Source organism: Lineus longissimus, chromosome 9 (genome assembly GCF_910592395.1).
Source record: "Lineus longissimus chromosome 9, tnLinLong1.2, whole genome shotgun sequence".
NCBI lineage: Eukaryota > Metazoa > Nemertea > Pilidiophora > Heteronemertea > Lineidae > Lineus > Lineus longissimus.
The window spans coordinates 7607361-7632681 of record NC_088316.1 but is presented as its reverse complement, the minus strand read 5'-3'; the positions used below and the strand labels follow the sequence as shown (position 1 = coordinate 7632681).

General features: G+C 41.4%; 2 protein-coding genes across 2 annotated transcripts in view; both read left to right on the top strand.

The window, feature by feature from the left end:
* Nucleotides 1-8164, top strand: part of LOC135493214 (torsin-1A-like) — a 120558-nt gene extending 112394 nt beyond the window's left edge. The window contains exon 6 of the mRNA XM_064780313.1: nt 7345-8164. Coding sequence (XP_064636383.1) covers nt 7345-7595 — 251 coding nt within the window. The 3' untranslated portion in view covers nt 7596-8164. The remainder of the gene's footprint in view (nt 1-7344) is intronic.
* A 10279-nt stretch (nt 8165-18443) lies between these two features.
* On the top strand, nt 18444-23070 carry LOC135493630 (uncharacterized). The gene is made up of 5 exons (XM_064781113.1): nt 18444-18828; nt 20310-20483; nt 20967-21257; nt 22260-22494; nt 22765-23070. Exons 1-5 carry the CDS (start codon nt 18524-18526, stop codon nt 23068-23070), a joined length of 1311 nt encoding a protein of 436 aa, XP_064637183.1. The 5' UTR covers nt 18444-18523.
* Nucleotides 23071-25321: the final 2251 nt, after the last annotated feature.

Sequence of the window (25321 nt, the reverse complement as noted above, 5' to 3'; positions counted from 1 at the left end):
ACAGAACACGTGAAGCTCATATGATGCATCACTTGGCATGGAGTTGAAATATGGTCTGATGACGCGAGTGTTCCTGACAATCCATAGCTCTTGGCGTAAAGCGATCCATTGTTCATGAAGATTAGCGGGCAATGGCTCGTCTCAATCTAGCTGTTGTGACCACAGTTCTGGAGAAAATTTTTTGCAGTGATATGTGTGGGGGACACATAACCCAAGGGGTCATACAGGCTAGATGTTAGTTTAAGGCATTCGCGTTTGGTAATCAAGTCACCATGGTTTCCGGTCGAGTAACTAGTCTCTTTGTTTGGGTACGTGATTACATCATCGTTAGTATCCCACTGTAAACCTAGCACGTTCACGCTAGAGTTAGTGTTCACGGTGTGATCATTCGCGGCTAAATCGCGCAGTTCCTGGCTATTACTGCTCCATTCTCTGAGATGGAAGCCACTAGATTTCATGAGTTTGTTGGCCTCGGTGTAGTAATCCATGGTGATTTAATCATCAGGGCATCCACTGATGAGGTTATCGACATATATGTTCTTTGTTATATCGTTTGCGACATCCGATGCGTTTATCTCGAGATGGTGTTTGATGGTTGCGTTCAGAATGAACGGGCTGCACGACGCTCCAAAGAGGACCACTTTGAACTGGTAAACGTTGAAACTGCTTTCTGGGTCATCAGGATCGGAGAGCCATAGAAATTTCGTGTACGGCCTGTCATCAGACTCAAGCCCCACATTCAAAAAAGCCTTTTCGATATCAGCTGAAATTGCTAGGTTATGCGCGCGGAATCGTAGCATTATGGATGCCAGATCATTCAGAAGTGGTGGCCCAGTCTCTAAACAGTCATTTAAACTCGGGTTTGCGCCAGTTTTGCAGGAACAGTCATACACTATGCGGATGGGCGTTGTCACAGAATCCTTAGCAACCAGGTGATGCGGCAGATAGTGACTTGTTTTGACATTGTCATCGGGAACGAGTTCAACAAAGTCACGAACGAGCTGATCCTTGATGATCCTATCATACGTTTTCCTAATTTCGGGTTTGAGTCTACGTACCATGTTCCGTGTCCTCGCATTGCATACGGCGAAATTAGTTGGCAGGGGTGGATGATCCTCTCTCCACGGGAGCTTGGCAGTGTAATGATTGTCTTGCATGCTGAGATGAGTTTCTGTATCCAAATCAAACGTCATTTCCTTCTCCTTAGGGTTGTCTGTAATCCCGATGTTTTCAAGATCCCAGAATTGTTCCAGTTTGGAAGTTTCAAGCGCAACATGACCACACAACGTATTTGTATCCTTGACAGTTGTTCGATGATGGGTATGTCCACAGAGGAGGTATCCTAATCTCGAAGATATAGCGGTGGGGCCTTTGCCGCGAACTATACGATCTCCAACGATTGAATAGTAATAATCCCCGCCGACAAAAACTGATATCTCGAATGGATTGGCCGTATTGACAGGGTGTGCCAGTTGTAATCCTCTGAGGTGTGGTAAATCCGCGATGCGTTCATCGATATAATTCCTGAGAGGCATCGTTATTTTCGGGACAACTAGAGCGCGTATATGGACTGTCGATCCACAGGTCTCATGTACTGCAACCGTAACGGCATTCAGGCGTTTCTGGACGTTGTCAAGGTTTGTATTGTTGTGGATCGCGGCGGTGAAGACATCGTTGAAGGTTTGCCACTGTAAGATGTCTCCCGAAAATGTTGGTAATGTCAGCTTTGGTAGCTGTACATTCTTCGTTCTTGGTGCGAACGTTGGCGCTGTTGGGCGAGGTGGGACCGGTGGCTGAGGTTCAGGTGCGGGCTTCAGTGTCAGATGATCCGACAGTTGTTGTTCAATCTGTTTGAACGTTGCAGCCTTTCCCTCAAGTTCTGAGTTATAGTCATCTTACTCGACGATCACATCGGCGACATGGTCGTCATCGCTTTGCAGCAGGAGTTCTGCATCCAACTTCTCGATCGTTTTCCTTTTGGTTTCTAGGATTTGGAGTTTGGCGTGTAACTCGTCGAGGTCTTCTGGTGTGATCATAGCTCGATCCATTGCTTTTAGGGTGACCAAAATCGTATCAATTGCTGTGATAGTTTTGGTGGCTTGGCCCCTGTGGGCCGCTCGTGAGGCCTTTATCTGGTCGGCCATCGTGAATGTAATGTATCCTGGTCACGGCACCAACAATGTAGTGGGTTACATTGAGGTATAACAGGTTTGTGAGAAACAACTCTCAAACAACTTGGTTAATCTAAGACTAAATTGAATCTGCTTTATTATCCACAAACATATCATATACGGGTTACAAATACACATAGGATGAATGCAATTACTCTGATTGGTTCAGAGAAAGGGATTAAAATCAGGAATGGTAATTAAGTCGTCTCATTGACTGCAAGAGGGAGGAGCTTAGCGGCAAGCTGCAAGTGTTATAAACAAGCATGGTTACATACATAATTAGCTGGCGGCGACAATCTCATATAACTTAGTACACAAAATTGAAGTGTATTCTCATTATGTTTACAGGGATGATGGACAGCTGCATTTCAACGTTTTTAGTTGACCACAGCACAGATGACCATGGACCGAGAGAGAAAGAGAGAGAGAGAGAAGTTAAGCAACACTTCTTCAACTCTTACTTTTTCACTGTAATACTTAACTCAAATAGATTAAATAGTGAAAACATTATGTGGCAGTTGTTTTACAAAAAGTTAAGTTTTTACTTATTTGTCCATATGAATAAAAACTAGCATTTGCTTCATCTACTGATTTTGAAGGATTTGCTTGTACTCGTATGAATAAAACCTCAGCAAAAGCTCGGAAATTGAGGTCATTGTTAAAAGTAAAAGCAAACGCTTTTTAGCATCTAGACTTCACTTCAAAAGGAAGTAAATGATTGTCTTCATATGAATAAAGCATAGCATATGATCTTTACTTGATAGGTAATGCTTCGATTTTCCAAGGTTGCTCCCGAGGTGACTAGAAAGTTGAAGCAAAAGGTTTCTCATCTTCCGAATGTTTTGGTCACGAAAATTGTATTTGCCATGAAAGCCATGTCGTGTAGATATATATCATTCACTGCATCGATTTGATGAGGCAACATGTAGCGGAGGTGGTCGTAGCATTTTGAAATTTATTCAGAGGACACTCGAGATCGGTATTTGAGCACGAAAGAACAAATTTTAAGTGTTTCTTCACAATCTGCGAAAACTCAGCTTTAAATCTGGCGAGGTGGAGGACAAATGTTTCTATCTAAGTAATCATTCCAAAACAATTGCAAAGGTGCTCTCCCTGAGCAGTAGAGGCTGTCCCTTAAAATAGGTCTATGATGTATAATGTGGCAAATCATTTAACTGATGAAGGACTTCCCTAGTTAGATGACAGATCAGTTGGATGGTGATGACATGAGAGTAAGTCAGCGAGGACAGAACACCAGCACTTTCACCAACATCTTTTCATCAGGAGACATCTTGACCCCCTCTGAATACCAGGGTCAGTCGTGTGCTCCTCTCCCAAACACATTACTCAAAAAAAATTGAAGTTCAGGATGCTTGACCCCTATCTAACAATACCAAAACCACAAGATGAAATAGATTACCAGCACAGACCATTCGTCAGAAATATGACATCGGGACTGACCTTCAAGCATTTGCTTGAAGAATTTTAGCAAAGTATTTGCAGTTAAAGGTCTACATTATTCATACGAAAATAAGCATAATCTTCTACTTTTAGCAAATACTGCTTCTACTTGAAGGATTTTCTTCCTAGGAAATGCTAGTTTTTATTCATATCACCCATTATTTATAAATCATACCCCTTTGACTTAGATTTTACTGGTTGGCTTAGGTTAGACCATGTTCACTGGACTAGTTTGTCACAACCTACACCTCAAAGGAATGGATGTAAAGGTCCAGACTGCATTTACTAGTTGTCCTAGGTTGGACGATCCATCTAATACGACACTTACAGAGTTGGCCCGGAAGTTGCGACGGTATGCTTTTTAGCTCAGCTGATGAAGTCTGCAAGCTGGTAGATTAGCTATTCAGATTCTGTCTGTCGGTCAGTCCGTCCGTCCATCTGTCAACATGGGCCCCACGTTTTGTAACCGTTAGACCTAGAGATTTCAACTTACTGTCTAATTTTCGGGTATATTTTTCTCTGATCAGAAACCAAAAATCAGCGCAATTTGACCTACATTCAGCATGCGAGATTGATTTGTTTACTGGAGGAAGAATAGTGTTCAATTTTGGTCTAAAAATTAGCTTAATTTTTTAAATATTCTTTTGTTAAATATTTAATAAAAATTAAGAATTCTTTAAAAGCCTCACACTTTGACATCATAGTTGCGTAGTCATATTCTGCACTCCTGATTGTATCTGAAGCTGCATGTAGACCAATCTTGACACCAGAGACGGCGATTTCGTTCCTTACAACACCTCTGGTACTAAGATGGCACCATCTTGAAAAGGAGTATCGTGAATGTGGTAAAGCTTAACTCTCGAAATCTGCATCGGTCACAAAATCTCGAAAATCACTCATAAAGTGCTGGGACGCTTAATCGGATTGCACGCCCAGTGGTGAGCCTTCTCATAAAGTCTCAAGTTCTTGAATTCCGAGACCTTTGTAAGTTTTTCGACAACTCTCGACAGTATTATCTATTGCACGGTTATTTTCATGTTGGTTGGCAGGTCGCGATAAGTCCGAACACTATGATCAGCGTGCTAAATATCCGATCGAACTGATAGTGGTCAGTTCCACAAGGAAATATAGGAGGTGGATTAGTTTTTGCCGTTGCCTATCTTTTGTACAAAATCTTTTATGTGCACCACAAGCAATTCATTTATCGAGCATCCTTCCTGGATGGGCTCTTCTCCTATCATATGTTGATGACAATCGATGCATTTATTTAAGGCTTTGGCCTTTGATGATTACAAATAAGTAATAAACTACAAATAAGCATTAAATTTTGAATAGGCATATCACGCATGAAATATATAACCTGATACAAATGTCTGTGAGTGTGTTTTAAAAAAGTAATATTTGCTTTTTTACGATTCATCCCGATCCCCAATGCAAGATATGAGTGTGTCCCATATCACCTTTGACTGTCATTATATGTGTTAACCGAGTTTAGAAAAAGATTGTAAGTAGGATGGGCGATGGCAGACCAACGCGTTGCGTCAGTCTATTGTTAAGTAGATTTTCGCCATGCTGCATGTAAGGGCAATACCAGACTGGCACATTGAATCACCGTCTCGGGAAAGAGGATTTAATTTTTCTGTCATTTACGATCATTTTCGGAAATAATTAACAGGGATTACACCAGCAGTCACAATGAAATTAACTGTTTCGATTTTCGAAACTTTCCGAGTTCTCGCCCGGCATGGCTTGCCAAGGCCGGGTTGAATTCCGTGTGAATTCCGAGAGACCGTTTAATGACCGTGAAGCTTTTTGAGTGATTTCGAGAACGATGCAGATTCCGAGAGTTTTCCCTCAGAAAAACGAGAATTTTTGTCATAGTGAGTGTCCCGCATCCGTCTTCGTCTGTATCCTGTTTCAAAAACAGTGGCACGTTTCTTAAAAGCTATGAACTTGAAACTTTGTACACATGACCTCCTAAGTAGTCCGGTGATCTCTGACACTGCCATTCGGTCCACAACTGAAAAGGTAAAAAGTGTAATATCTGACTTATCAGTGACTTATTTTGGACAATATTTTTATCGTAAGTACTCCAAGAAAAGATGCATCACATGTCATACCGATTTTGATTCGACCTAGACTTTTCAAGGTCACAGAGGTCAAATTGCATAAATTGGTCGTTGTGACCCGTTTCTTAACTGCAGTGACCATTGATTTCACATTTAGTACCCATGTACTGTAACCCATAGTCAGGTGATCTCAGCAATTGAAGTGATCTCAGGGACTGATTCAACCCTTGGCCACCAGGGAGCCAAATATGAAAACCTTAAAAGTACGATGATAGCCTAACTACTTTCCTGATTGCCACCAATCTGATATCATGGGTACATCTAACCACCAGACGGTATTACATGTCACATGGGTTTTTGACTTGACCTACTTTTCGAGGTCACAGACTAGGTTTAATGGAATAGAATTTGACTGTATACTACAGCATGTTTCTTAACCAGCATGAATTCTTAACCAACAAATATCTATTCTATGAGCACAAAGGCCCGTGATTACTTTTATCAAAATCCCTAATTTTCAGTCTAATCCCATGACAAATACGGTTGCAAGGCCGCCATCTTGAAAATCTAACGAAGTCCTATTACTCCTAAACTGTTGAACAGATGTCAACCAATTTCCATTTGACATTTACACTCTTCAATAACCTTGAAATTCAGTCAACTTAATTACTAAAATGCTATACTTAGATGGTACCAGTAATTTTCTTTTGTGAATTGAGCCGAGAAGAATGATATCATTTAATGGAATCAAAACTGGTGGAACTAGCCAGAAACTGTTCTCACCATATCCACTGCAAATGACATGCATTACATTACCTGAGGTGAGCACATGGTCCCTGGGCCATTTCATTCATTGATGATCCTCATTCTTTTTTTATCAATATTTATCAAACCTGCACCCACCCCTTGAATATACAATGTCTACTATGTGGTTTTATTGCTGGCAAAACAAAATAACGCTGAAACTCAAGTGGAAAAGGACTGGTCTCCCCAGCCCAGCTCACAGTAGTTAGAGAGAGAATACAGTTTGACCCAAAAACTATTGTTTCATTCAATGAAACCTGTCCACAGGACAGGTAAATAACTATTACAGGATATAATTTCGAGCCAATCCTGAAAGAAACAGAGTGATATAGTCATATGATTTATTTTTTCCTTCACTGGGCACAATATCTGGAACTAGGCCCATACTCCCTCGCATGCACAGGGAAGGATACTGTTGGAATAATGTAATTGTCATCACACTCTCAGATCATTGGTGCAGTGTGCAGAATGACATTTCCATGCATCACTTCAGTTCTGAGTCACAGGGACACATTTCAGCATGACCAGAAAATTCCCACAAAATCTGTGAAAAATAAAGAGTGACCATCATATCACTTTTAGGTTGGGGTTTGGGTAATACGTTATAGGATACAGAGATCACATCATCATGTTTTCTTGTACCCGTTCCTAAGCTGTATTCCTCCCCTCGGTCTGTATCCGCCAGGCGCCAGGGAGGAATAACCTCTTCTGTGAATAGTTTATACAGTTCTCTTCTGGGGGGAGGGAGAGGATTTTGTGAAAATGTTTAATAACTCCTAACTTTCCAACATGTAGTTCTTAGGCTTACCCTGTTCAATCTTCTTCACCATTTGTTTCAGACACAGGATTATGGCACAGCAGTCTGATTGACAAAAACCTCATCAATGCCTTCCTTCCGTTTTTACCGATGGAGAGAAAGCACGTAAAGCTCTGCATCAAAGATCAGCTGGAGTTGAAGGGGCATCCAGTTACAGAGGATATCATTAACAAGGTGGCTAACGAATTGACGTACTTCCCAAAAGAATTGAAATTATACTCGACTTCTGGATGTAAGCGTATTGCTGAGAAAGTGGACTTGATCATGGACTAATTTGGCTTCCTCATCCTGATTCCCTACCTTGTTTGTGTTCCCGTTATACCATTTTATTTCTTTTATTATCTATGTTTCTTATTGAAAAGAAATCTTCTTTAAAAAAAAAAGAAAGCGGATAATGACCTTTTATTATTTTCACAACACCGTTCTTGGGAATGTTGTTCAAGCCAAGTCAGAGTTTCAGTGAATGTGGTCAAAATCAGTATTGAAAGTTGGAATAAGAAGGTGAATGGTGTTCTGCTTCATGACGTTTCTGGAGCCCTTGATCTTGATTCGGTTTATATGTTATCTTCCCTCAAGATCGTCCATTGTTTCCGACTGAAGCGCGAGCCTAATTCCTCAACCCAAAACAATAACAAGAGGCTGTTCCATAGATCAGCCACCCTCCCTCCCTACAATGCAGTCAAAGGGGACACAGACTAGGTAGAGATTGATTGCCAGTATAGATACTATGCTTAATATATATATCATTGTTTAGTGTAGCTAGGACTACTCTGACTGAAAGCATGGTTGTTTTTGAAAATAGTGACTTTGATGAACACAAATTTTACAAAGTTATTTTGTTCTTAGGATGCTTTATATTTGAGCTAATTTTGATGGAACTTTGACAAAATGATTATTTGGTCTGTGACTACATGAATATATGAGCGGTTGTAGCAGTTAAATGTCTCATCTTACAAAAAAGAGGATTTGTAAGCACTTTCTTTGCATAAATCTACAAAATACATTGTATAGTGTAAACAAGCTTCGTTCTCAACAATGCTTTCCATGCCATCCAAGGCAGAGATTAATTGCTAGTATACTGTAGTTTCATGAAAATAACACCACTTCATTAACAGCCGGTGTCGCCGCCCCTGACTCATAGGGTGGCGAACAGAGCTGTTGAGAAGGCTGATCATTGGCTGGGATTCCAGAGAGGGTTGTCCAGGCCTCATATCCAATATACTTCAGTTTCGAGTCCAATCCTTATTGTTTGGGTTGTTGAAACCGATTCATAGGTCTCCTATGATGGGATAATGGGATCGGGCCTTCGGCCATTGTACTGAGTGTCCCAGAACATTTTCAACTAATCGTCATTGGTAGTGTAAAGGGTGTCCCAGTGCTAATGGCTGATAGTGTACAGGGTGTCCATGAAAAAAGTCCAACTGACATATTGGCTTCTGCTGGTGTTAGGGACTGACCTGCCCTTTCAAAGTGAGGCACTGCTCAGGGAGGTAATGGAGCATGACTTCGGGTCTTATCATCCCTTACCAGCTGCGGGCTTTCAAAGATACTTTGCAGTGCGAAATTGGTAAGAATGAGAAGTTGTCCGTCACATATCTGGAGACAAAACCGAACATCACTCTGATGTACAGTCTTGTCCGAAGTGATCAGTGAGAAAATAAAAAAGAACGATGCAAATCCTGATTGAATTTTTTTTCAAACCTAAAGATACACATTATTAGATTGTCCAGCGTTCAGAATCGTACCCACAATCATTCACAACACCCACAGTCAATTCAAGTCCATCACAATGTCCTCCTCGAACAACATTCACGAACTCTGGTCCATCCACGGCAGTCTCCTCTTCTTCCTCCAAGAAAGCATGTGGTCCAGCTTCGATTGGCCTTGGTCGAAACGATGCTTCAAATCAGTTGACGATAACGTCCTCATCAACACCATCCCAGGCATCTCTGTTGATGTTGGTCACGTCTCTCAGGCCGATGTGAGGGCTGTCTCCTCGTTCGGCCATGTGGTCCTTCTTCCACGATTGCCATTGTCGCCATACGTGACATTTGAAGGACTTCATGACTGCAACTTCTAACGGTTGTACGAGGGATGTGCAACCAGCAGGTACGTAATCCAGGCTGCCTCTCATGTCGCAGACTCTCGCCCGGAAGTTCTCTGTCCGGTGGACCCAATAATGATCGACGATTAACAGGAACTGGTCGGCCACGTTGTCGGTGACGTGGGGTGATAGGACTTCCATCTAACCAGTGGTGCGCCGTTTCCTCCCTCACCCAACCAGTTTCCGACTGGGTAATCTTTACATCTGCTGGTGGGTTGTCTTGGAGGGCTGCAAACACCCGGACGAAACCTCTTCTGGGGAAGGTGATGTGCGCCGGCAACTTTGCTCCAGAGGCTGCGATGCAGAGGGTGACGATGTCTCCCAGCTTAGTATTGGACCTGGATGATCGGACGTCTATGGCCTTTTCCCCCGTGGTGTTGGCCGTGTACATGGTTCTCATATCAAACAGGACAAAGGTTTGGTCCATGTTAAAGAAGAACCGCATCTGTATATCAAGACGATCGATGCTCCAAGTAACCGCATCTCGGAAGGTCTGGATCCTTGCAGCAGCATCAGCGGGGACGGTCGTTGTATTCTTGGTCACCCTCCGTAGGGACACGTGGCGTCTCTTCATCAAGCACTCCACCCAGCCTATGGATGCGTTTAAATCCCATAGCTGAGGGTGACAATGCTGAATCCCTTCTCTGACATCTTGGGCTAATGCATTCCACCAGCTTTGCCACACTACCAACCCCTTATCTTGAATGTCGAGAACGTAGACTGTGAGGCGACGCTCTCTCATCTGCTGCAGCCATTGGTAAAGCTGGTCCTCAACCTGTGGCCATAACGGATCACGGGGCTTCATCACCGTCTTCTTCCGGCCATGCCCTTGTTCTTGCTTCTGCTCGAGGTCCTCGAGATTCCACCGTCTAAATGTCTCCCAGGGGATGTTATAGTGGGCAGCGAACTTTCTCATACTGCGCACCGTACCGTTCACCAGTGCCTCCTGCTGGTCTCTCAGGTAGGCAAGTTTTTCTGTCACGGTGTAGCGCCGGCATCGTTTTTCAGCAGCTCTACAGCATCCATTGTCACACAGGTTGTCTGCAATGTGGGTACCCTCAGTGGGGCTTCATCTATAGGCCTAAGAGGCCCTAGAATTACACAAGAAAACCACAAATCCTAGAAACTTCGATTCTGTTTTCTCCAACGTAGGCCGAGGGAGTCTAAATAAAAAAAAGAGGGTTGTAGAAAAACAGAGGATGAGCTCCTCGTTTTTCTTCAGAATTTCGTGACTACTATCATTGCCTGAATCTCACTTTGCTTTACTAATGCAAGCATTCGTAGATTTTCCTTCAGAGTTTCAAGAAGGACTTTTTTTGTTTTGGGGGGTTTGGATCAATCTAAATAGTGCTTCAGTTTTATGAGACAACCTGTATAAACGGTCGGCGAGTGGCCTTACCATTTACGTCATTCCACATGCGCACTCGACCAGTAGGCCCACAACACTTCGAATCAATAGGGCTGCGGTAATAAGTGGTTTAGCATAACCGTGACAGCTCGGCTGAGCCATCACAAGGGCCAGCGAAGTCACTCATTGGTTACCTCTGGTGAATAGACTCGAGAGAAGAGGCCGGGCCTTGAATATCCCGAAGTGGTGTTATTTTTTCATGGAGCTACAGTATATACTATGCTTGATATATATACCATTGTTTAGTGTAATAAGGACTACTCAAGACTGGAAGCATGGGTGATTTTTGAAATAGTGACTTTGGAGAACAGAAATTTTACAAAGATTATAAAAGCTTTTTTGTTCTTAGGACACTTTATGTTTTGGCCCATTTTGGTAGAACTTTGACAGACTGATTATGAGGTTTGTGACAACATGAATATATGAGCAGTTTTTGCAGTGAAATGTCTCATTTTATAAAAAAAGAGGATTTGTAAGCACTCTCTTTGTATTAATCTACAAAATGTAATGTTTCAATATTGGTTGAAGCCATGCCTAAATTTTGTTGAAACCACTGTCAGATCAATGACTTTGATTGCCCGAACAAGAATATATATGCTATTTTGCCTAGAGATCATTTATCTTTGTAGAAAAAATGGTTTTATAAACCCCACTTTCACAAAGAAACCTCAAAAACTAGTGAAATGTCACAAATGTTATTCTGAGTATGATTTGTGTTTGGGCTAATTTTGTTCAAACTTTGACTGACTGATGATTTGGTTTGTGTGAACATCAATATATGAGCAATTATAGAAGTGAAATGTCTCATTTTACAAAAAAAAGGGATTCGTGAGCACCCTCTTTGCATTATCTACAAGTGGAGAGCTAGAAAAGTAAAGAGGACATTCCCCTATCATGGAGTCCTGACAAAACTTCTCAAACCTATTCTACAATAATGCGCAACCAACAGACATTGTAATATAGTCAACATAGCAACAGATACTTGACATGTGACCCTATATACTGTAAATTTTACAAAAAATGTTGTGCACTATATACTGAAGAATGGAAAAATTTTGCGTGCAGAATATTTTTGAGAATTTTGCGAGTAAGTCAGGCTCGCGAAAAAATATTCTGCTGTGAAAATCTCTTGCTTTTAGCTTGAAATCCATGTCATTGTTACCATGTTGCCACAGAGGCACTGCATACGGCTTGGCCCAAGGAAGGCCTACGTGTTACCCCACGCAATTAGCACTTGTCATAATTACACCTAACTTAAACACCTTTTACTTAATTATTGCTCAAATTATGCTAAGTAGGGGACATTTTACACTACAGTCTCCATACACCAAGAGCTTAGAGTCGAAAAAGACAGTTTAAATTTTCTTGGAAAAAAATTCTTCATTCTCGAAAATATTCTGCTGTGAATATGTCCATCGTGAGGCATTCGTGAAAATTTTATTCCGCGGATATTTTCTGTTCTACAGTAATAATTGCACACGGCAACTGAACATGTTTGAGTGATCAGTCTGCGTCTTGCGACTTGCTCGAGGCGGGGGAACGCTAACTGATCGGCAAACCCGCAGCGCTTCATCAAACAATGAGAACCAGGCGAGATCGACAAAATTGCCTGAATTTATAGCTCTAAAATCTTTATTCTTCAGTCAATTCAAAAATTTAAAAGAGCTATATGTGATAGAGATATATGTTGTGGCTCACAACTTAAACAAACTCGACTGTAGACAGCATTGAACACTTGACACCTGATGTTATTCCTCATTGGCGGATCCCTTTATTCCTGATAATGATCTTACAATGACGGTTTAACTGGAAATGCAAAATAAAGGAAACCTAAGTAAACAAACTTGACATACAATTATAACCCTAGATAAACACAACTGTCTCGATAGTCCACGTCACAACTGAAGACAACATATTTCACACTGTACGATAGTGACACCTACAAGAAGGATGACAAACTAAACCTGATATTCACTGGTCCCAAATGACCAAATAAACCACAATAAATTGCACTAACTGGCAATGTCTATACACTAAGCTTTCGTAAAGATTGTCTGCACCCTCCAAAGGGGTAATTGATAGATCAACATTACAAATAGCAGAGAAATACTAGCTTTAAGTTGGTGGCGGGAAAACCCAGGACCACCTCCAGATAACTGAGGCACTGCAGCCTAAACACCTCCTGCACAGCCAAACTATGGCGTACAATACACATAATTTAGCTAATTTAACTCATAGTATTGTTGGTTGTGTCGTTTCCTCCTTGAGGTCACCGATTCCACCTCGGACGCGGTGCCTCCGAGGACAAAAAAAAAGGACGGAGACACGACATCGCGACCCCAATAAGCAAACTTCCTGAACTTAAGGAGCTTGTTAACTCAATGTGGAGTTTCTTGTTACCTAGCTTGTAATCAGGTACAACATTACCTAGCCTATTCTCGGGCACAGCATTGAAATCATTCAATACAATTCTCAACTTCTATATGTAAAAGAACCTGGCCAGACCAAACCTAAAGGTCTCACTTATAAACTATATGACGAAGGAAACAAAGCCTGATTGAAGTCCAGTTTAACATTTGACAGATGTCCAGAGCCTCACCAGAGAACCCAGGACCTGAATCTTACTAATTAAATTGTAATTAAATTACTAATTAAATTAGTTATGTATTACCAATTAATTACTAAGATAAATATTGCTAAGATTAAAATTACAAGAATCTAAAAGGAAAAATCTTAGTAATTCAAGAAAAAAATTACTAAGAAATAAATTACTAAGAAATAAATTCCAAATTAAAATCTTACAAGATCTTACAACGATTATTATTGGTAAGAAATTAGAAAGAATATAATTGATAATAATTTTCTTAACAAGAAATTGGTAGTTTCTATCTTACTAATTTGTAGGACATTATTTGATAATAAAGGCTCTATTATCTACATTATATTTATATACTAGGAGTACAGAACTATATTTAAGAGTTTTGAGTATATTCATACCGATAACGTTAATTGACAGAAGGCTGCACAAGAGAATAGCTTTATACTGCAGCCTGGGTATCGCAGTTGGCATGCTAAAATTCCACTGATCTGTGTTTTAAGGGGTTTTTATCACCACACATTACATGTGTGTGTGACAAAACTAATAATACATGGGAGGAAAATCTTACAAATATCACTTCTGGACAAGAAAGATGAATGGTATTGTAAGTTATTTTCAATTGAAAGTCTTTTTAAAGATAAATAAAACGAAATATAATTGCAAAAAAGTTAAAAAGAACATTTTAAAGAAGTTCCATTATGGGAATCGAACCTGGGCCACATAGGTGACAGGCCAATAGCATGACCAAGCATCCCCGCACATTGCTCTGAAAGTGGAATGTCCATACCAAGACCATAACGGTTGCCAATTGAGAAGTATTTATTGAAATAAGAAAACGGAACAGGCTTGGTATGATATAACCAATTAAATATCAAAATTATTCATTAAATATTATCCTTTTGATGCTTTATTTTTGAAACTTTTCAATGTTTAGATACTAACTAGTGTGTTAAGAAATATCCCTTGTAACGGGGTCTACCATTATCTGACGAAGGCAAATCAATGTCTCCACTCCCTGCAGCTGCGGAGAGTCATCTTAATTGCGCGGGAATGAACCAGGAAGCATGACGAGGCCTGAATAAAGTTAGAAAAGGGCCTTGAATCTTAAATCACCTCTGTTCATATTGTGATCATGACTATTTGAACAGAGAAGGTTTTGTCATGTTATCTCTGTCCCAACACTGACCGAGGGATGCATGATAAGGGATACATGAATCGTTTTGATTAGAGTCTAATGTGAAATCGCGGAATTCGGTGTAGCGGTAGAAAATGTAAAAAAAGTGTCCGGCCCCATTCTATCTTCCGACAGATTATGGTATGTGGCTCTATTGAGGCCATGATTGGCAATATGGCTCAGACATGTCAGAAATTAAAGCGCATAAGGGAATCCCGGATATTCTATCTTAGGACGCAAAGAAACTGCATGTTCAGCAGTGGGCACTAAAAGTTGCTCGTCTTTGTAATAATAGGGCTACTGGCTCATCAAAACCGATGTACTATAAACAATATAAAAGGCCTATGCCGGGGCTTACACATGACATAGGCTCAATATGCACACGCCTGCAACATTGACTGATGTCCGACTTATTGGGGTATACTCTATATTGAACCCTTGGTGTGAAACATCCATTGTGTAATTAGGAAGTCTCCTCTAAGAATGCTAGTCTGAGCGGGATTGAAACTGGTTTGATATTAAAGGGACGGTACACCTGGCTAACGAAATGTTGTCAACAAGTACAGTATCATACTGTTATCAAAAGCACTCACGGAGCCACATTTGGTGAGCTTCATAATAACTTATCAAAAGGATTTATGCCTGTGTTCTGGTGAAAACAATTACGAATTAAGAAGTCTCATCTGCAAATGCTAGTCTACCGGGGAAAGGAATTGGTTTGTCATTAAAGGGACAGAAATCCTCCGTAATGAAATGCTGTAAACAATTAACGTATATAGTATTATACCGTCTTCAAATACACACTCGTCCAGTGCCGAATTATTTCGGTGAGCGCCATGAAGAAATTATTTAAAGCTGAACTGCATGCACAAAACCAGAGCACCCCATGCGGCAATAGTAAGAAATTCAAATGACCGAAAGGCCCCTCTGAATATGACCTGAAACATGATAGACCTCCAATGCTTCGATGCGCTTGATTTCACAAACCAGCAAGCCGTGGGACGATGCGGACCTTAGGCAAAGAATCCTGGAAGGAAAAAATAAAAAGGTCCTCTCATTGGGACTCGAACTCGAGACCTCAGGTTTTATTTGCCAACACTCTTATCCTCAAGGCCACTGGGCTGCTTGAAATGCATGTCGTTTTATATGCCTTTATAGAATGTGCAAACATTTGTGTGTAATCTTTGTTCAACATCTTTGAGCGGCTTCCAGTGGGCAACTGCAGGAATAAAGTCATTTTTTCTTTGCTGTGCGTGATTATGTATGCGGAGTCTTCGTTTTCTCTTGGCAATGTTCACCTTTGTCTTGGTATCTTCTTCTATTACATGTACTTGAGAAAATTTCTGGTTCATCTCTCAAAAATAAAGCATAATCGCCATTCATATAAGATAAATTTGCTGGCAGCAGTTCACAAGAAAGTCCCCCTAGCCCAGATGGTTAGAGCGTTCGTATTCTGAGCCCGAGTTCCCGGGTTCGAATCCCTGGAGAAGATTTTGATTTTTTTCTCTTCCATAATTCTCCGAGACTGTCCGCATCGTCCTGTGGCTTGCTGGTTTGTGAAATCAAGCGATCGAAGCATTCGAGGTCTTATCATGTTTCAGGCCGTATTCAGAAGGACCTTTTGATCATTTGAATTTCTTACTATTGCTGCATGGGATGCTCTGGTTTTGTGCATGCAGTTCAGCTTTTAAGTGCACTTTTCCCTGCATTCAGGTTGTGACTTTGTCATCAAAATGCTCTATACTTATAACCATGACTGAACACCATGTTATGTTTCTCTGTGTAACACAGCAATGTGCTACTCCCTGGCATGTCATGTTATCTCTGTCCCTACATAAACCACGAGATGGGAGCTGGGAGACAATGAGATTATTTTGATTAGAGTCTAATGCAAACTAACAGAATCCATTGCAGAGGTAAATATTGTCCCCTCGGAAAATGTGTTCTAGTTGTAAGTCATTCATTGAAGTACAAGTCAAATGAAGATTATAACTGAGCACCATGTACATGTACTATTGTTCTGTGTAACAGCATTTTTTTTACAAGATAAGATCAGAGTCACGAATTTATATAGCGCTCCTCAGTGATGAGACTGTTAAAGCGCTGGCCCGAAATGTTCCTTGAAGAGAAATGTTTTTAGAGATTTTTTGAAAGGCAAAAAGTCAATGGTGTTGGCAAGTTCATGAGGAAGAAGATTCCACAGTCTTGCAGCAGATGCCACAAAACTGCGATCACCGTAGGATGTCCTTGTTCTTTTGACGGAGAGGGTTTTCTTATTCAAAGCTGAACGGGTGTTAAGTTTACTGGAGTGGAGATGCACAAGATGTTGTAAATAGAGTGGAGCACGATTTTGCAGAGATTTGTGAGTAAGGGTCAGAATTTTGTGCTGGATGCGCTGGGCTACAGGGAGCCAGTGTAGACCTTGAAGAACAGTGGTGATATGATCACGTTTACCTTTCTTTGTAATGAGTCTAGCAGCGGAGTTCTGCACTTTCTGCAGCAGAGCGATGGTTTTTGCCGGGAGTCCAGTGAGGATGGAGTTGTTGAAGTCAAGTCGCGAGGTAACGAGCGCATTTACCAACCGTTTGGTAGTAGCCTTTTCCGAGTGTACTCAGTACAGCATTTAAGAGATTAGCACGCAGTTGAATTACATGTAATTGGCTAAGTTGTTAAGTAGTAACACACAGTATGCATTCAGTTGTTGGTATCAATGAGTAAGCTTGTTTTAAAAGCTAATTACTCCATGCAGATACAATCAACTGTGATTTGCAATTCGCCAAAAAAAACGCTATGCTTGGACGCAACTGTGCTCGCCAGTCTGCAGAGCGACAGTTTATAATTTATTTATTTATTTCAAATGACACTTAGCCACACTGGCTTATGGTACAAATTAACAAGTAACATAGGAATAGGGTGGTACAAAAGAAACAACACAATGAAAGTGCCCATCACAATTACATCAAATTCTTAACAGCATACATTCCTTCACAAACCTTGCAAGATTCGTCAGAGCCACCTTGCTCTCTACACTGAGCAATTGCATTAACTTCAGGTCTCCTCCAATAATACTGCTTTATATACTGTGCTCGCCGAGCACCAAACCTCGGGCAAACAATACCAAAGTGGTACTCATCCTCAATATCCTGAAGCTCACACTTCGAACACAATCTGTCCTGCCTTTGAATCGCGCGTGGCTTTTGCCACCGTCCCGTTTCAACTGCCAAACTGTGTTAACTACAACGTAACTTAGTCAAGGCCACTCTTAGACGCTTATTCTTAATTTTGACCAAATAACTGGAAATTGCATAATCACATCTCTTCAATTCCACGAATATGGAAAGTCTATTCATATTTCTCGACTCCACCTCCCATGATGATGATTGGGCGTAACAATCCTTTACCCGCTGCTCAAACGTCTTGATAAATACATTCAATTTACCAGCCACTTGGGCCTCCCATACCTCACCAAATCCGTACCCATAACAATATGGCGCTCCAAAGCGATCATATGTCTATAATAACGACATGACGGTATTATTTACGTACTGTCGTTATTAATTACGACATGTCGTTATTAATTTCGTCATGTCGATATTCTACCGCAATCCGGCCTGTTTTTGCTTAATTCGGAACGCCTACTGGGCGGAGCTATAATGAACCAATCATCGACGTTCTTTCATTCAAGCTTATGCCGATCGCTCGTTCATGCACATGTTCATGCATACTGGTGAAGCATATACTGCCATGACATGGAGTCGAAGTGTACTGTTACTGTGACCGTTATTTTTTCTGTTTGTATCTTGTTACTTTTCTCACCGTTGTTGCATGCCCGCCACCAGAAAATCGTCTGAATATTGCCACGTTTGTGCGTTCGTTTAGAACTCAAGTAGAAGATGTGCAGAGATCACTTACAACAATGGATATTTTTCAAACGGACATCAGAGCAGCAGCCGTTCGGAGGATGACCGCATTGAGAGTTAATGTTTTGCGTGTTGGACACGACCATCGTGAGATTTTGGACTTGTTGCCTCTTTTGGATAGCGTGCTGACTGAAGTGCAGAATATGGGTGAACGGCAAGCTGAATCGAACAACCGTGAGGCTGATGCTCAGCAGGATGACGTTGCTGATGACGACACCGATGCTGATACTGGTGATAATGGTGGTGCCGCGGTCGGAGGTGCACGTGGAGAAGCCGGTGTCGATCCATCTAATACCAGCAGGTGGGCCTAAGGGGTGTTTCAAAATCATTGTCTCTTTTTTCCGGCTCAAATATATTTGTTACATCACGTATGCATAGAGGTATTATAATACCTCCATGATGTACAGGTCAAAATGATGTAGGCCTATGCATGTCAGGGGCGTAGGCCTAGAGCTCTAGCTTTTTGGTCTTGGGGGGGGGGGGGGAAAAGGCTCTATATAATAAGAAAACCGCACGAGTGGCTGATCCGAGTATCCAGATTGCACAAGATGATTTTCTACGGCTCTGAAAGCTCGAGACCGCTGCGGTGTGAGAGTTAACGCCAATGTTAGCGCTAACGCTGGCTTTAAAATCTCTATGAAACAGTTGAGTATCATCGATTTGGAAGATTTGTTTCCAGTTACAGTAATCTTGAATTTGATACCATTGTAGCTGATACCAACTCTCCAATTAGTGAGATTTTAAGGCCAGCGTTAGCACTTACGTTGGCGTTAAACTTTACGCTGATTGAGCAACTGGGCCCTGGTCACTAGTGTCTATAGACCATGAGATAGGGCCTTGGCCTAGATGACAGTTCTTGCTAAAAGTTTGGAGACGTTGTTATAGCGTTTATTAGTCGGAAAATCAAAAATCGGGCTTCGTTAGGACACTTTCGGGACCCGTTAAATGCTACATGCAAAATCTGGGGTCGCTCGGTCCGGGAGATATGAGCGAACAAACAAACACACAAACTTTGCTCGAATTTAGTAAGGATTTCTTGCATCAAATGGGGGTAAAACATAATGGTGACAGAGGTCGACATCAGTGCCAGTGCCATCTGGTCGTCACTTCGGTGAACTAGCCTATTAATTTTCCTGTGAACTGAACTGACACCCCTAAAGGTGGCAGCGCTTCATGTCAGAAAGTACCATTTCGTGTTTTTCTTCAATCACCGGACATATACCATACAAAGAAAAACAAACTCGGACTATTATCTGTGTGCATAAATACATTTGTAATGGAATATCTAGTGGTAATGTACAACATATCTATTCATATCCTCTGGGTTTTTGATTTGACCTACTTTTCAAGGTCACAGAGGTCAAATTTCTTGATTTAGTCTTGTCTTGATTTAGCCATGCTTTAGTCTTGTTAAATTAAGTTCTTGAATGTACCGGTATACAATTTAGATTGCAAGTTGTCGCACACTTATGGAAAACGGAAATGATAATTTGTTAATTATGTTTTTTCTCAAAATTGCCCATCATGAACCCAGAATGATTGCCACAGTGATTTCGCGTCAAGTTGCTGATTGAAAAATGAAAAATGAATACTTTGATATTGCAATTTCACGAGGACAGTTGAGCGCATGGCCCCTGGACATTACATTTGACCTTCTTTTCAAAGGTCACATCGGACATTTTAAACATGTAATATTGGGTAATCAAAAACAATCGTGAAACTGGTGGTAAACCATTTGCTGACTGACCCAAATGAATAACTTATAATTTAATCTCTTTTCAGGAGTTCCCGCAGAACTGGTTTCCATGCTCCTCGGGTGAGTGATGGATCTGTTGGGTCATCATCTTACCATATTCCAAGGACTCAGCTGGAGTACCTGTTTCATGCAAATTTCCCTGCACCAAGAATTGCATCCATAATGCAAGTTTCAGTGGCTACGATCCGTCGTAGATTAAGGTATGTAGACCTCCGTTGTTACCAATGTTATTTATTGGTATCATATTTACCCCAAAACCACTAATCTCGCCACTAGAGACGCTGGTTTCGTTGGACTAACAATGCCTCTAGGAGTTATGAAATAAACATTTTGCCTTCATGAGAGAAACTAACAACTCAGCTTGAATTGAATGAATGAGATAAACAGTCTGAACTGGCAGTACAGCTTAAACTTCGTACTTTGTGATAAAAATGATTGGCATAGTGATCGCTTTAATATTTTCAGAATAATACTAATAGCCATTTTAGAGAGGGTTTTGGTTTATTTTGATACATGCTGTACATGTATAGGCATTAAGCCCTTAAAAGCCATTAAATGGCCACTACCTGACTACGGGATGAAAACTGAAGCCTGACTGTATTTTACATTAAGCAGGTATATTTGCGAAGGTCATGTCTTAGACATTACATTGCTCTAGAGTCCCATTTTTTTGTTATTTTCAGATCATATCGCCTGTCATATCGACAGCGCCAGTCCACTATATCCGATGAGGACCTTGACGATAATGTAAGAACGATTTGTGCTGGCAATCGTCGAATCGGCTATAGACTAGTACAGGCCCGCTTAGATAGTGCTGAAATACGTGTGACCAGGGAACGAGTCCGTCAGAGCATGCTTCGGGTTGACCCAGTGTCTGTTGCCTTGTGTTGGTGCCAGACGATTAGGAGAAGATCGTACCATGTCTCCGGGCCAAATTCTCTGTGGCATATCGATGGAAATCACAAATTGATCAGGTAATGGTTACGTAATGTTGTCTATTCTTATTCTAGATCACACATGGGCTTTCTTTACTTTCATTCATGAACAACTTGACAGAATGGTGCGTCCCCTGGCATCCTGGGGAGTGTGTGGTGAACAAGATTTAGCTCAGGCCAATACCAGGGGAGTGGGGTGAGAGTATTGAAGGTCCAGAATTAACCCAGTGCCAGGCAAAACAAGGTCCAGAATTTACCCAGAGCCAGGTAATTCAAGCCATTAACGATGAACTAATGGTAACATACAATGGTATAGATAACAATGCTAAATTGATGATGCTTTGACTTTGACTCACCAACCATGGGGCTTGCTGCTTCATTGAATTTTCTAAAGAAATTGCGATACCGCTATTGATTTTAAAAGACTTTGGTCATTGTTGCATTGAATGTGGAACCGGCGATAAGATAAATGCCAGTGGCGGCGCCTGGCCACAATCGATCAGTACCTTCTGACGTCATGACGTCATTTTCTGGTCTGTTGGTTTGCGGGAAACCACTGCGTACATTTTTGCACAGGATTTCAACATCAGAAAACGTGCCCAAAAACTGGCATCGCACATATTTTTATTAGCTTAAACTGATAGCTCAATTGAATTAAAGCAGGAACATGCGAATGTCGCCGAAATCGGTCGAAAATAAGCGATTGTTGTCGGGCTCGGAAATAACATGATAATGCATTGGAAATGGAAAGTTTTGGTATGATCGATTGCAGCGCCACGTGGCGGGTAATTCGTGCCGGTCCCTCATTCAATTCATTGGTTCTTAGTGCAAGTGCCAGTGCCTGCTAAAGACCCAATCAAAATGTCCAAGGCATGCAAGGGAACAGTACAATGTATTGTAAATTAGGATGGATCCTATGTCCCTTCTGTGGCTGATGAAGCCCATTCAAGTGCAGATACTGAAGATCAATACCTACATGTAAATTGTGACTTACATAATGTTCGTGGTCCTGGCTTTAACAGATTCTTTCTTCCATTTCAGGTGGGGTTTTGTCATACATGGTGGCATAGATGGTTTCAGTAGACTTATGGTGTTCTTGAGTGTCGCGTACAATAACAGGGCTTCTACGGTTTTGAGTTCGTTTGTAACGGCAGCTGATACTTATGGAGTACCATCTCGGGTTAGAGCGGATCGTGGTGGTGAGAACAATCTTGTAGAGGAATTCATGAACACTTTTAGAGGCAACAATCGGGGAAGCATGATCAGGGGACGCTCGGTTCATAACCAACGGATTGAACGATTTTGGAGGGACCTGTTTTCAGGATGTACAAATACTTTTTATGATCTTTTCTATTTTTTGGAGGACAGACGGATCCTTGACCTAAATAACGTTAACCATGTGTGGGCTTTACAGTATGTATACCTCCCACGTTTGGCACGTGCATTAGCCACATATCAGAATGACTGCTGGAACAATCATCGCTTGTCTTCTGTTCATGGTAGTACACCACGTCAGTTGTACATTGAAGGCATTCTTCGAATGCAGGGCAGCTATCCTCATGTGAATGAACTGTTTTGTGATCCTGGTACTGATGTGGAAATTTCTCAGGAAGATGTGGAATCATATGGTATCGACTGGGATGGACCTCGTCCTGATGATGATGACGATGACGTGGGTGGTAATGCGACCCAGACAGTCACTGTGGTTGAAAGCGAGACTCCTTTTTCCCGAGAAGATTTTATTCTACTACAACAAACTATTTCGCCTTTACAGAACTCGATTGATACTTTTGGTATTGATATATATCTGAGTGTTCTAAATTTTATGGGCGAACATGGTTTAGTCATCTGATCTTTGTCTTCAAACTTTAAAATGTACATGCGAACTTTTTGAATATACAGGATGGTGACGTCACACCATGTACACTCATGGTCATTAGTTTATGGACACCAGTTATTGCACATTTTCTCAAAAACGACTTATCCTCTTGAACCCAAATTTTCACCACTGGTGGAGAAACTTCTTCGCTATCGAATCATATCATAGTTGATATTATGACCAATTGCATAACAAAGTTATTAAATAATTTTGATAGCCATCTTTTTTTCATTTTTTTTTCATTTTCAAAATCGAAGTAATCTGGCATCATACACATGGGCGGATTTAGGGGGGGGGGGGGCGACCTGGCCTGCCCCCCCCCATTTGACCATGAAATGGAGCAGGTTAGAGCAACTTTTGGATGATTGACAATGAATTGGCCAGGCCCGGCCCCCCTTTTTCGAAACTTTTGACCATCAGTGTACATTCAAAAACGTTAGAGTAAGTAAGTGTTTGTGTCCACCAGCCAATGACTATTCTTTGTTTCGTGTGTGGCATATTTTTCACTTTGCTGAAGTGCAGTGTCATTGAGTGTGTGGCTGTGTCAGCCATGACTTGACTTGGTCGACACAAGATGACTTTAATGTTTCGTGTCTCGTGGACTGGTCCATCGAGACATGGGACGCCTCATTAATTAGTGGCTCACCGTGTACTGATTAGCCAGGATGACTATGAAACTATGAACTTAGGATCTGCAGTCCAAAATGGCAGCCAACATTAAAGTCATCTTGTGTCGACCCCTATTGGTGACTTTGTGTAACTTTATCTTGTCTGCCTAGCTGCTGCCTGTATTGTCCCTTTAAACCCCAGTGTGACCGCGGCATAAGGTTTTTAGCTGGCTTCTCAGAGAGGTAATGTTTTCTAAACTAGATGCTCCAAATAGTTTTCTCAGCCTCTCTATATCCAGGAAGCCTTCACTGAAAAATTTCATCTTTCATCATCATCATCATCATTTTTACGTCCAAACACCCCGGAGAATCAAAATCCTGAACTCCGGGCAATTGGTGCCAAGTCCAGACTCTGAGTCATTTAGTATTCCTGAGTTCCGAGCCCCATGACAGGTCTTCTGGGAAAACAGCGCTCCTTCCCTCAAACATAAGATAAAGTTCCAATTCAACTTTTGCATTTGGATCTTGGGGAACACGATAGTTGAAGTTTCATAATAAAGATTGCATCTGATAGGCTACAATAGGGAAAACGCTTTTGTTTTTCTTGCTTGTTTAATAATCGTTTGCTTCGTCACGCCGTCGTAGCAGAGCTAATGTATTTAAAATCAGTCCATAGCAGGCCAAGGATCTCTAGATCCGAATGTACGCCTCGGTTAAATACTGTTACTTCGGTGAGAGCCATTTTTGCAAGGCCATGTCGAGTGACTCGGAACTCAGGATTACGAAATGACTCGGAGTCTGGACTTGGCACAAATTGCCCCGGAGTTCAGGATTTCGATTCTCGGGGGTGTTCCAAGGGTTTTCCCTTTGACTAAACTGTCTGTTTGTGAACTTTTGCTATTAAAGTATGGCTAAACTTGTCAAAAATGCAGAGCTGCCTCTGCGGAGAAGTTGTTGGCCATTACTCTTTGAGGTTGCAGCATATTGTTCTACACGGTGTGTATGGGGTGACGTTTAAGGCCAAGTTGTCGCATTCAGGATGGGCAAATGGTGGCATTCCGTAACACTTCCATCAACCAGAAGTATTAAGGTAGCAGGAAGGGTTGGGCGTTTGTGGTTTCCGAGTCTGAGGGGGTTGGTGTCTGTTGACTGTGCTTTAAGAGAGACTAGGCATGGCGCCAGTCTCTCTTAAAGCACAGTCAACAGGCATTTGGTCTCAGTATTTGGGTTTTGATTGCCATGACTGTACCCCTGTAAAAGTCAGAGGAGGAGAAGTTTGGAATGATGAAAGCATTGAAGAAGAAGAAATGTTATTATTGAGGAAAGCAAAATTTATTATGAGACTAGAAGGCAGTGTCCTGACTTGATTATTTTGAAAATGGCGGTCTGAACACATTAAAAGGTGGAACATGGCATTTTATCGACTTTGAAGTGTTCCGCAGTTAAAGGGAGACTATAGGCAGCAGCTAGGTAGGCAAGATAAAGTCAGACAAATTTGCCAATAGGGGTCAGTCATATCTCTAGGCATGGCGCCAGTCTCTCTTAAAGCACAGTCAACAGGCATTTGGTCTTAGTATTTGGGTAAGTACAGAATCAAGGCAGCTCAGAGAGCAATG

What these genes read in the sequence shown, in the direction of transcription:
- LOC135493630 (XM_064781113.1), top strand. Translation starts at nt 18,524, where the DNA reads ATGGATATTTTTCAAACGGACATCAGAGCAGCAGCCGTTCGGAGGATG. An exon ending in GATCCATCTAATACCAGCAG is followed by an intron (nt 18,829 to 20,309) that starts GTGGGCCTAAGG and finishes ATCTCTTTTCAG; the next exon opens with GAGTTCCCGCAGAACTGGTT. An exon ending in GCATGATCAGGGGACGCTCG is followed by an intron (nt 22,495 to 22,764) that starts GTTCATAACCAA and finishes CTTCGAATGCAG; the next exon opens with GGCAGCTATCCTCATGTGAA.